The 13,232-nt window shown below is 41.8% G+C and overlaps 1 protein-coding gene across 2 annotated transcripts in view; it reads left to right on the top strand.

Moving 5' to 3' along the window:
* TOP1 (DNA topoisomerase I) overlaps window positions 1-13,232 on the top strand; it is a 98,240-nt gene that overhangs the window by 57,801 nt on the left and 27,207 nt on the right. For both annotated transcript variants that reach the window (XM_008274436.4, XM_070051842.1), the window contains one exon: window positions 9,991-10,106. In XM_008274436.4, the coding sequence (XP_008272658.1) occupies window positions 9,991-10,106 (116 nt within the window). The remainder of the gene's footprint in view (window positions 1-9,990; window positions 10,107-13,232) is intronic.

Raw genomic sequence — 13,232 nt, 5'->3', positions numbered from 1 at the left:
TGTTACTGTAAAAATTAAAAGAAGGAAAATGGAAGGAGGGGATATTGAGAGACTGAGCGAAGTATTGTTATCATCTTAGAATTCATCTATGAAATACATGTAGTTGGTTTTCTTAATCAAAATTTTATTTTTCTAAATGATTTATTTATTTGAAAAATTATACAGAGAAAGGAGAGGCAGAGAGAGAGAGGTCTTCCATCTGCTGGTTCACTCCTCAATTGGCCACATTGGCCGGAGCTGAGCCAATCTGGAGCCAGGAGCTTCTTCTGTGTCTCCCATGTGGGTGGGTGCAGGAGCCCAAGGACTCAGGCCATCTTTCTGCTGCTTTCCCAAGCCATAGCAGAGGGCTGGATTGGAAGTAGAACAGCCGGGACTCGAACCGGCTCCCATGTGGGATGTCGGCACTGTAGATTGTGGCTTCACCTGCTATGCCACAGCACCGGCCCCAATAAATATTTTAAAAAGGAACCATGACTATAAGGAAAGGATGTAGAAAATTGAATTTCTGTGTTGACAGAATTTTCTTGCCATGAAGAAAAATCCGCAGGAAAATATTTGCAGTTATTATAAATGGCTAATGTTTCTAACACTGGAAAAAAAATTCTTTAAAACAAATTAGCAGACTAATAGAAAAGTGAAGAACAGGAAGTTTATTAAAGAAAATAAATGGGGGCCGACTCTGTGGCACAGTAGGTTAATCCTCTGCCTGCAGTGCCGGCATCCCATATGGGTGCTGGTTCAAGTCCCAGTTGCTCCTCTTCGATCCAGCTGCTGTGGCCTGGGAAAGCAGTGGAAGATGGCCTAAGCTCTTAGACCCCAAAACCCAAGTGGGATACCCAAAAGAAGCCGCTGACTCCTGGCTTGGGAACAGCCTAGCTCCAGCCATTGTGGTCATTTGGGGATCGAAGCAGCGATGGGAGACCTCTGTGTCTCCCTCTCAATGTTTGTAACTCTAGCTCTCAAGTAAATGAAATCTTAAAAAAAAATAAAAAAGAAATGGTTAATAAACATTTTAAAATTTGATTATCGCCGGCGCCACGGCTCACTAGGCTAATCCTCTATCTTGTGGCGCTGGCACACCGGGTTCTAGTCCCGGTCGGGGCGCCGGATTCTGTCCCGGTTGCCCCTCTTCCAGGCCAGCTCTCTGCTGTGGCCCGGGAGTGCAGTGGAGGATGGCCCAAGTACTTGGGCCCTGCACCCCATGGGAGACCAGAAGCACCTGGCTCCTCCCTTCGGATCAGCGCAGTGCGCCGACTGCAGCGCGCCGGCCGTGGTGGCCATTGGAGAGTGAACCAACGGCAAAGGAAGACCTTTCTCTCTGTCTCTCTATCACTGTCCACTCTGCTGTCAAAAAAAAATTTTAAAAAAATTGATTACAAACACAAGTAATCAAAGATCTAAGGAAACATACCAAATTTTCCATCTTTTTGTTTAATGCCACTTAGATGGGGGAAAATAGGCTGTGAATATGAGAAGCAGGCATTCTTTTTTCATGTGAAAGTAAAAATTAAGGCAGTGTTTCTTGGTGCATAGTTTAGTAATAACAGAGTTACTTATAAAAACTATGTTTAGGTGAGAAATGTTTTTACTATTAGCATTCTTAAACATAATTTTCTTTGTAATTTTTGTTCATTTATTTTCATTTTTACTTGAAAGGCTAGAGATTGTTAGAAAACAAGTAGGCCAGGAACTCAATCCAGGTCTTCCTGAAATCAAAGCACTTCAGCCATTACCTACTACCTCCCGAGGTGGGTGCACATTATCAGGAAGCTGGATTGGAAATGAAGCTCAGGAATTGAACCCAGGCATTCTGATACAAGATGTAGCATTCCAAGCAGCATGTTAATATATTTTAACACCACAAGCCCACCACAACATAAATTTTTTAATACTTATTTTTCTTAAGATTTTGAATGATGTAACTATATTGATTTGTATTTTTGTTAGGAAATTTCACATAAACCAGAGGTTGATGATTTAGAAAAATGGAATTCTTTAATTTTCCCCCTCATTCCCATATTCCTTTCCATCCTTATGGTGACCAGTATTCATAGTTTGGTGGGTGACTTCCAGACCCAACTGTATGCATTTATTCTATGTGAGTTTTATCATTGAGAATAGTGATGTCTCCAGCACCCCTAAGGAAGGGGAAAGAGCAGTGGCAAAAGAGGTAGCTGTGATGGCAGAACCACAGGGGCAGAAACAGTCACAGCTGTGTGTACACCACTTGGTGTGACATTGTGGCTTAAAAGGGAAGTGGAGAAAAGGAAAATCAGAAAGCAGAAGAATCCTGGGCCTTTCTAGATGTCAGAGTCAGAAAACTAAAGGAAGATGTTGTTTTATTTTCCTCATTTTCATTTCATTTTTTTTCCTTTGGACCTAGTCAGAGGTTTTCAGTGATCTTTCAGTTTGTTTTTAAAGTGTTGAAAGGCTTCTGTGACCTCTAGTAGAATAATTTTTCTAAAATAAGACAACTGTACAAATTAGAGGTTATTATTGAGTCATGAGAATGGAGAGTTAGTAGTTTATCAGTCTCTAATGTGTCTCTAGTTTCTATCATTGGTGCTCACTAAGTGCTTATTTATTAACAAATAATTTAGTGGCAAATTATTTATATATTTATATAGTAACAAGTTAATTTCCTTGCCATTAGGAGCTCCTTCTTCCTTTTGAGCTTTGGCCCTATGCAGATGCTCATTCTTATAGTCCAATGGAAGGACTTATAGAAAAGAATTCTTATAGAACCAACTGAAGAAAGACCTTTCTCTCTCTCTCTCTCTCTCTCTCTCTCACTGTCTATAACTCTGTCAAATAAATAAATAAAAATCTTTAAAAAAATAAAAAAAGAAGTTGAGATTTGAACTAGGATTCCAGTATGGAATATGGGCATCTTTGTCTTAATCTGCTGAGCCATATACCTGCCTCAGTACATGCTTTTCTAGGTTTTCTTGGGAAATGATAGTACTAATGGCATTCCTAAAAGGCCAACACTGTGCTTTTATTCATGTAGTGTAATAGTTGTTACGTCAGTCTTGGCAACTTTATGGTAAGCTGACGTTATTGGAGAATATGTTCTTTCTGTTGAAACTGAGGTTTGGTGTCAAGTGATAAATTTGCTTAAATTGTAAAGAGGTTGCTGTAGGTCCTCAAGATAAACATGTTGAATTGTGAAATCAGTTTGGAGTTTTTATTTTATTTTTTATTTATTTTGGCAGGCAGAGTGGACAGTGAGAGAGAGACAGGGAAAAATGTCTTCCTTTGCCATTGGTTCACCCTCCAATGGCCGCCACACCGCGCTGATCCGATGGCAGGAGCCAGGTACTTCTCCTGGTCTCCCATGGGGTGCAGGGCCCAAGCACTTGGGCCATTCTCCACTGCACTCCCGGGCCACAGCAGAGAGCTGGCCTGGAAGAGGGGCAACCGGGACAGAATCTGGCACCCCGACCGGGACTAGAACCCAGTGTGCCGGCGCCACAAGACGGAGGATTAGCCTAGTGAGCCACAGCGCCGGCCTGGAGTTTTTAATTTAAAAACACTGTGGAGTTGATGAGAAGAATGGTGCCAAGTCCCAGGATAAAGGAAAATGAGGCATTTTGCATCAATAGTTACTTTATGATTGCTATAAATAGGCTCCTTAGAATCGCCTCACAAGTATACATACATAGGTATTTTTCTGATTTGGAGAATAAGAGGCTTTGAGGTTTGGTGGATCCCTGCATCTAGGCTGTCCTACACACACAAGGATTTCAAAATTTTGGAGTACTCTCATATTAACCAGTAGTTGAGATCCTGCCAATTTCCTATCTGTGAAGTAGCAGGTTGATTATAAATCTTTGAGGGGCCAGCGCTGTGGCGTGGTGGGTAAAGCCACCACCTGCAGTGCTGGCATCTCATATGGGCACTGGTTCAAGTCCTGGCTGCTCTGCTTGCAATCCAGCTCTCTGCTATGGCCCGGGAAAGTAGTGGAAGATGACCGAAGTCCTTGGTACTCTGTACCCACATGGGAGAACTGGAGGAAGCTCCTGGCCTCGGATTGGCGCAGCTTCTGCCATTGCTGCCATTTTGAGTGGAGCAGCGGATGGAAGACATTCTCTCTCTCTCTCTTTCTCCCTCTATCCTTGCCTCTGCCTCTCTCTTACTTTCAAATAAATAAATCTTTAAAAAAATTGTATGAAAAAAAGATCTTTGATAGCTCCTTATAGGTCTAAGATTTTATTAAATCTTGACTTTAAAAATTATTTTAATTGTGGCAAAATACATACTACATAAAATTTACCATCTTGGGCCTGTTGTTGTGGTATATAGCATGTTAAGCTGCCACCTGCCACTCCAACATCCTAAATGGGTACCTGAGTCCTAGATTCTCCACTTCTGATCCAGCTCCTGCTAATGGCCTGGGAAAAGAGCAGAAGATGACCCAAGTGTTTGGGTCCTTGACAGGCATGTGGGAGACCTGGAAGACACTCCTAGCTCCTGACTTCAGCCTGGCCCAACACTAGCTGTTGGCAGCCATCTGGGGAGTGAACCTGAAGATGGAAGATCAAGCTTCTTCCTTCCTCCCTCCTCCCCCTCCTTTCTTTCTCTTCCTCGCACCCTCCCTCCCTTCCTCCCTGTAACTCTTTCAAATAAATAAATAAATCTTTTTTTTTTTTTTTAATTTTACCATCTTAGCCATTTAAAAAGATTTGTCTTTGAAACCAGAGTGATTGGAGGGGAGAGAGAGTGAGCACTTGAGCACACTTGCATCTGTTGGCTCACTCCCCACATAACCACAAGCCAGGACTAGGCCAAGCTGACACCAGGAGCCAGGAAATCCATCCAGGTCTCTCACATGGTTTGCAGGGCCTCAAAGCACTTGGGCCATCATCTGCAGGCATGTTAGTAGGAAGCTGGGTCAGAAGCAGTGAGCAGACAGGAGCTAACCAGCACTCCATATGAAATGCTGACATCATAATCTGAGACTTAACCCACTGTGCCACAATGCCAGCCCCCATCTTAACCATTTCAAAGTGTAGTGGTATCGTGTACCCATGATGATCATTACCATCCACCCCCACAACTCCCTTCATCTTGGGGGAACTAAAAGTTCTACCCTTTAGACAATAACTCTATTCTGTTCTTTCTCCAGCCTCTGGTAAACTGCCATTCTACTTTCTGTCTCATGAGTTTGAGAGTCTAAGTACCTTATATAAGTGGGACTATACCATATTTGTTCTTTTTTGACTGCTTTATTTCACTTAGCAAAATATCCTCAAGGTTTATGCAGGTTGTAGCATGTGTCCGAATTTCCTTCTTTTCTAAGGTTGAATAATACTGCTTTGTATATTGCATTTTCTTTATCCATTCCTCTGTTGATGGATACTTGAATCATTCATACCTTTTGGCTGTTAAAGTATTGTTATGAACATCCATATACAAATGGTATTTGTTTGAAAAACTTTTCGATTCTTCTGTATAAATACCTAGGAATAGAATTTTCAGGGATGCTGTTTAACTTTTTTAGGAACCACCATATTGTTTCCCACAATTATGTCATTTTAAACTCCCATCATGAGGAATGTATGAAAGGTTCTAATTTCTTCTCTTCTTCCCCAATACTACTTCTGTTTAACTGCCATTCTGATGAGTGTAGTTGCATCTCATTGTGGCTTTTGATTTGCATTTCATAATGAGTAATGTGAGCATCTGTCTAGGTAGTTATTAATCATTTTGAATATTTTCTTTAGAGTAATACATTCAGTTTCTTGCCCCTTCCCCCCTTTTTAAGGATTTATTTATAGATTTGAAAGGCAGAGTTTACAGAGAGAGAGAATCTTCCATCTGCTGGTTTGTTCCTGAATGACCTCAGTAGCTCGAGCTGGTACTGCTGCTTCCCAGGCACATCCAGTCAGTGGATGTATTTGGAGCAGCCAAGACTTGAACTGGCACACGATTTGGGATGCCAGCATCACCAGCAGTGACGTCACCTACTACACCACAGCACTGGTCCATCTTAGCTCGTTTTTAAATTGGTTGTTATTGTTAAGTTGTAGGAGCTTTTCTTAAAAAAAATTTTATACATACTAGATAATTCTTATCAGATATACGATTCACAAATTTTCTGCCATTCTCTTTCACTCATTTAAATGTGTCCTTTGATGCATAGGAGGTTTTAATTTTGATGCAGTCTTATTTTTCTGTTGCCTGTGCTTTTGATAGTATGCAGGAAATCATTGCCAAATCCAATTTCATTAAGTTTTTGCCTTGTGCTATTTGTAAGAGTTTTGTAATTTTAGCTCTTTGCTCTATTTTGAGTTAATTTTTATACGTTATGTATGGTAAGGGCCCAATTTCATTCTTCTGCCAACTCCATTACTGTTCTTTCCCTGTTAAATAATTATAAGCAGTCTTTTTTTTTTTTTTAAAGATTTATTTTTTTGTTTATTTGGAAGAGTTCAGAGAGGTAGAAACAGAGAGAGAGGTCTTCCATCCACCAGTTCACTCCCTAAATGGCTGCAAATGTCGGAGCTGAGCCAGTCCGAAGTCAAGAGCCAGGAGCTTCTTCTGGGTCTCCCATGTGGGTGCAGGGACCCAAAGACTTGGGCCATCTTCTACTGCTTTTCCTGGCTGGATTGGAAGTGGAGCGTATGAAATGCCAGCACTTGAGGGCAGGGCCTTAATTCCTGCGCTACAGCGACGACCCCAAGTTGTAAGCAATTTCGTCAAAGATCTCTTAACCATATGTATTCACTTTGGTATTATAGTAATACCATTATAATGCAATTTGATGTATGTGCTTTTTTGGTTTTATAGATTTATTTTAGAGGCAGAGGTAAAGAGAGAAAGGGAGAGGAGACAGAGGAGTCTTCTATCTGCTTATTCACTACCCAAAGGGCTACAAAGGCCAGGCCAACAACCAGGAGCTTCTTCCGGGTCTCCCATGTGGATGCGGGGGCCCAAGCTATTGGGCCATCTTCCACTGTTTACCCAGGCCATTAGTAGGGCGCTGGATTGGAAATAGAGCAGCTGGGACTTCAACTGGCACCCATATGGGATGCTGGCACTGCAGGCAGAGGCTTAACTTATTACACCACTGTGATGGCCCTGATATGTGATTTTTATTTGATGTTTCTGTACTTTGAAAATTGGAGAGGTTATTTTCCAGAGAAAAACAGCCTTTGAGAAATATCCACCATTTGCAATATGTGATCCTTAATTGAATTTTGGTCTATAAAATGCTTTTTAGATATGATTGGGAAGTTTTTTTAACTTAGTTTGAGAGGCAAGTAGCGAGAGAGTGGGCATGTTCCCATCTGCTAAGTTACTTCCTCAAATTCTTGCAGTGGCTTATATCAACAATCTGGGTCTCCGATGTGGGTGGCAGGAACCTGACCGCTTGGGCCATTCTTACTTCCTCGCAGGGTCTGATGGAAGTATTAAAATATTAAATACTAGAATAATACTAGGAAATTATTTTTGTTAGATATGATAATAGTATTATAGTTATATGGAAAAAATAACTATATTTATTTGAGAGCGAGAGAGATAGCAACCTCCTGTCTCCTGGCTTTCTCTCCAAATGCCTGCAATAAACAGGGCTGAAGTCAGGAACTAGAAACAAGTGTCCCATATGGGTGACAAGAACCCATAAATCCAAGCCATCACCTGCTGCCTTCCAGGGTGCACATTAGCAGAAAGCGGAAATGGAGAGCAGAGCCAGTGAACCCAGGTACTGTGATACTTTAAAAAGTTTTAAAAACTTACTTGAAAGGCAGAGAGCCAGAGACAGAGATATTATAGTCACTGGTTCACTTCTCAGATACCTCCAACAGCTGGGACTTGTCCAGGCAAAAATTTTAAAAGCCTGATGTTCACTCCAGGTTTTCCACATTGTGGCAGGGACCTAAATACTTGGGTAATCACCTGCTGCCCCATTAGCAGGAAGCTTAAATAAGAAGCAGAGCCAGGACTTGAACCCAGGCACTCTAATCTGTGATGTCAGTGTTCCAAGTAGCGTCTTAACCATATGCCCAACACTTGCCTTACAGAGAGCTTGCTGAAATATTTAGTGTCAGATCTGTAATTAATTTTGAAGTGGTTCAGCCAAAACCAGAAATTTTGCAAAATAGTAAACTTTTTTTAACTGTAGGTGGTTGCTATGTTGTGCTTATTGTATTAATATTTTCCCATGTATTTAAGTCATTTTTAAAACTATAAAGTTTTCGGCTGGCGCCACGGCTCACTAGGCTAATCCTCCGCCTTGCGGCGCCGGCACACGGGGTTCTAGTCCCGGTCGGGGCGCCGGATTCTGTCCCGGTTGCCCCTCTTCCAGGCCAGCTCTCTGCTGTGGCCAGGGAGTGCAGTGGAGGATGGCCCGAGTCCTTGGGCCCTGCACCCCAAGGGAGACCAGGATAAGTACCTGGCTCCTGCCATCGGATCAGTGCGGTGCACTGGCCACAGCACACTGGCCGCGGCGGCCATTGGAGGGTGAACCAACGGCAAAAAAGGAAGACCTTTCTCTCTCTCTCTCACTGTCCACTCTGCCTGTCAAAAAAAAAAAAAAAAAAAAAACTATAAATTTTTCTACATGTTGTTGCCACCGAGTTTTAGATACCACTTCAAAAAAATTGTTTATTGAAAGGCAGAGTTACAGAGAGAGCGAGCCCGCATGTGATCTTTCTGCTGGTTCACTCCACAAATGGCTGTACAAATGGCTGGAGCTGCGCTATTCAGAAGCCAGGAGCTTTTTATGGGTCTTCCATGTGAGTGCAGGGGCCTTAGTACTTGGCCATGCTCTGCTGCTTTCCCAGGCACATATGGGATAATGGCAGCACAGGCGGCAGCTTTACTCTCTATGTCACAGTGTGGGTCCCTAGATAACACTTATCAGTGTCTACTAGTTCAAGATAACCCGTAATTCTCTGAACTCATTTTGCCCCGATGGACTATTCTGGTCTTACTTTGGTAATACACTTGCTCATAGGGTTATTTTCTCCTGTACTTTTTTTTTTTTTTTTTTTTTTGACAGAGAGAGACAGAGAAAGGTCTTCCTTCCGTTGGTTCACCCCCAAATGGCTGCCACAGCCGGCGCTTTACCAATCTGAAGCCAGGAGCCAGGTGCTTCTTCCTGGTCTCCCATGCGGGTGCAGGGGCCCAAGCACTTGGGCCATCCTCCACTGCCTTCCCAGGCCACAGAAGAGAGCTGGACTAGAAGAGGAGCAACCGAGATTAGAACCCAGTGTCCATATGAGATGCCGGCACTGTAGGTGGAGGATTAACCAAGTGAGCCACGGTGCCAGCCCTCCCCTGTATCTTTTCACATGGCATTTCCAATCTCCGGAGACCTTTTCATACATATCAGTAATACCTCCGTCGTTTATAACATTGTAGTATATTGTTAACGTCTTTGTGGTAATACAGCTGTTTCCGTTTCTGTATCCTCCACTTGTAGCTGAGTTTCTTGAGTAAAGATTTATCTCAATATCTGTAAACTGTTAAATGTATTTTTCCTCTGTTTACTTGAACATTCCATGTTACTTGTGAGTATTGGCTTTTTCAAAGTGAAAGACACTGTTGTATTTTTTTTAATTTATTGTCTTAGCCATTTGTTTATTTGTCAGTTAACAGTGAGATCTTCCATCCACTGGTTCACTCCCTAAATGGCTGCAGTAGCCAGAGCTGGGCTGATCTGAAGCCAGGAGCCAGGAGCTGCTTCTGGGTGTCCCATATGAGTACAGGAGCCCAAGCACTTGGGCCATCCTCTGCTGCTTTGCCAGGCCCCTGGGAACTGGGATTGGAAGTGGAACAGCCAGGACTCAAAGCATGGCCCATATAGGATGCCAACACTGCAGGCAGCCCCCGATACTGGTTATTTCAATATAGGCCTTGGTTGTGGAGGTGTCATTCCAGATCACCAATCTTTTGAGCAAATAATTAGTGGCATCTAATAGGCAATGATCTCTGTGTTAGGGAAAGTGATCACTAAATGAGGTTGTGCCTTGTCTTTGAAAGGTGGGAAGAAGAACGTTATCCTGAAGGCATTAAATGGAAATTCCTAGAACATAAAGGTCCTGTATTTGCTCCACCATATGAGCCTCTTCCAGAGAGTGTCAAGTTTTACTATGATGGTGAGTTACTGATTGTTAACCAAGAGTCTGCTTCTATTTCCTGATAGAAAATAAGGAAAGATTCAGTGCTGGATACTCTTTTTTTTTTTTCTCTTCTCATTGTTTTTTTGTGTGGTTTGGGGGAAAATCCAACATGTGTTACTACTTCTTAAAAGGCCACTTGGAACTGAAAAGTGCCACGAGAAAAATTCATACTCCAAAAATTGGTCTATCTACGTGGCTCACAGCACGTGGTCTGTAAGCTGAAGACTTTTATCTGAACTTCATTTCTAGTGAGCTAGTCTTTGGTGGAGAAGTTACTAGAAAAACCTTCCCTTGAATAGTAGTATTTTATTTACTGATGATAATACAAGTCAGAAAGTTATTTATCACTAGAAATAGTACTAGTGTTTGGTTGAGGATTAGTGGTATGCCATCAGCCTCCAAATAGGGCCAGTAGACATCTATTACTCATTTTACATTCTGCAACAGTGTGCCTTTGATAAACATGCAGAGGTCTGATGAGGTGCTCTTAAGAAATGTCTTGCCTGTGTCTTTTAGATCCCTTAGAATTGCCATTAACTATCAATGTTTCTGTTTTTCAGTTTCAGATTTGAGTATAGCTTTTGACACACTCTTCTTTTGATAATCTAGCACATAGTTGGTAATGCTTAGTTGATTTTCATCATTCAAAGAGTTCTTTCCAGAAATAGCTAGAAAGTTGTTAGTCAAACCCTTATGTGCCTAAGGTCACCACGGTTGCCCTGGGCCCATTTAATAGGTGTGGAGTATGATTGGTCTCCTGACCAAGCAAACTTTGACGAAACATTGGGCAGCTTAACTGCTAAAAAGCATCAGTGGCAAACACTTAGTGAATTTTGGTGCATCTCCCTGCCCACTCGCAGTGACTACAGGGCCACAGATAATTACAGGTCTAGGTAATAATTTATTCTAAAGAACTGAGTCTGCAGGGGAGAAGTGTCAATCTTTGGTAAACTGGAAATTGTTTTTTAAAACTATGTATTCATTGAATATGCCAATGACACCTAGATAACCCTTCTCCCCTAATGGATAGTGTTAATGACTTGCACCCTAGCAGAATCCCATTGTCTCAGTGGAAGATGCTTGACCTGTGTTGACCAGAGTACACAGGACAGAGTTTTAGTGTTTTTGATTGTTTTTTCCAGCCCTCATACTGAGTCGTTCCTAGAAACTCTTAAATATGACTTGAAACTAAAACTCCTGATGAAGAGAAAGGGCCTAGGACCTGGAAGAAAATTTGTTCTCTGTTCTCTTGCCCTAGTCTGTGGTCACCAAGAGCTTTAGAAAACTCAATAGGTAAAGCCTCACTTTGAGGTTCAAAGAGATTAGAGAGAAAGCTACATTCCTAATCTTGAGATTTTCTTCTCAAGATAGAAAGCCAAGGCCTGGACCAGTCTACTGACCACTATTGTCTCTTTCCTGTTTTTGTCTAACTCTCCATTATAGGTGCGCCAGTTCCAGGCCTGGCATTTTCTTGCTTTGTCTTCCCTCTGGAAATTCCTTTCCTTGACTATATAAACCCCCACTGTTCAGTAAGTCAAAAAGACGCCTTTGACTTAATAGTCTTAACTCAAATTGTAAGTCCTGCTTACTCTCTGGGGAGCAGAATTCTCAGACTCCGAAGCTTGCCAGGGAGGTGGGGCAAGGACTGACTGAAGCCGTGAATTGCTAAGGACAAGTTTACAGCTTTGACTCAGCAGTTTCCTTTTCCACAAAATGCTACCATTGCCAGGAACATTGCCAGGAACCTTCCCATCATCCTACTACTGCTGTGTTGCAGGGAATTGCCATTTCATCTTTGACAGATCATCTAAAACAGGAGTCATCACAGTTCCTCTATTAGGAAAAAATCTCAAATTTTTTCAAATATTGTTAATATTTAGTTCATACCAAATAGACCAGAAAACAGTTGTTTTTCTGCTTTTATTTAATTTATTTGATTCTTAATGCTTTCCTTTATATTGAAAGCATTGTACAGTTTTACTGCCAGCTGTGGTTCAGACCTGACTTGGGAAGTCAGCATTTCCTCCCCAAAGTGTCTTCTTTCATTCTTCCAAATCAGAAGATTCAAGGTTGAGCAGAGAAAACTATGCCACCTGTTGGCCTCTTACGTTAGGGCTTCTAGGCAGGTTTTGTCTTAATGCCACACTTCAATTTTGTGCTACAATTCCCTATATTCATATAATCAGGGATGATGACTTCCTAGGTATCACTACATGAGATGTCTTCTGAATTTTTAAATGATGGATTTCTGGTTAGTTTTTTATAATGAATGTGGAAACCATTGGTGAATTATTAATACCTGTGTAATAATAAGATACTAGAATTATATTTTAACTGAAAGTTTAACCAAATGCTATTATGACTGGATTAGTTCCAGATGGTGATGTAAAATTGGATTTTCAAGAGAAACTGGAAATTAATAGTACTAGGAGTACTATTACAGTACTCCATTTGAAAAGCATATTAAACTCTTCAAGTTTTCTTTTATTGCTTTATTAACTGATTAAGGTATATAAAACCCATATGTCCATTCATGTTTTCCTGACAGCAGCTTTCACTGTGAAATATTAAGATTCCTTTAGAACAGCTTTTTATAGAGACACTTGGATATTCCCAGGAATATCTGTTGCTGTGGATGAATCCCGTTTACTCAAAGAGGTAGCCTCATAGTACCTGTACGCCAGAGCACTGCTTTGCAAACTCTGCTGTATATCATTAAAATGCAGTTTCTGATTCAGTAGATATACAATGGAGCCCAAGTATATTTCTTCTTCTTTTTTTTTACACAGAGAGAGGAGAGGCAGTGAGATGTCTTCTGTCCACTGGTTCACTCCCTAGTTGGCTGCGATGACTGGTGTTGCACCAGTCCGAAGCCAGGAGCTTCCTACAGGTCTCCCAAGCAGGTGCAGGGGCCCAAGGACTTGGGTCATCTTCCACTGCCTTTCCAGTTCATAGGAGAAAGCTGGATCAAAAGTAGGGCAGCCGGCACTCAAACCGGCGCCCATATGGGATGCTGGCGGCAGTTCTACCCACTAAGCCACAGCACTGGCCCCAAGATTCTATATTTCTAAGAAAGTCTCATGTGATAGTGATACTGCTGCT

The sequence above is a fragment of the Oryctolagus cuniculus genome, chromosome 11, assembly GCF_964237555.1.
Source record: "Oryctolagus cuniculus chromosome 11, mOryCun1.1, whole genome shotgun sequence".
NCBI lineage: Eukaryota > Metazoa > Chordata > Mammalia > Lagomorpha > Leporidae > Oryctolagus > Oryctolagus cuniculus.
The sequence above is the reverse complement of the archived record's forward strand: the minus strand, read 5'-3'. Positions and strand labels throughout refer to the sequence as shown.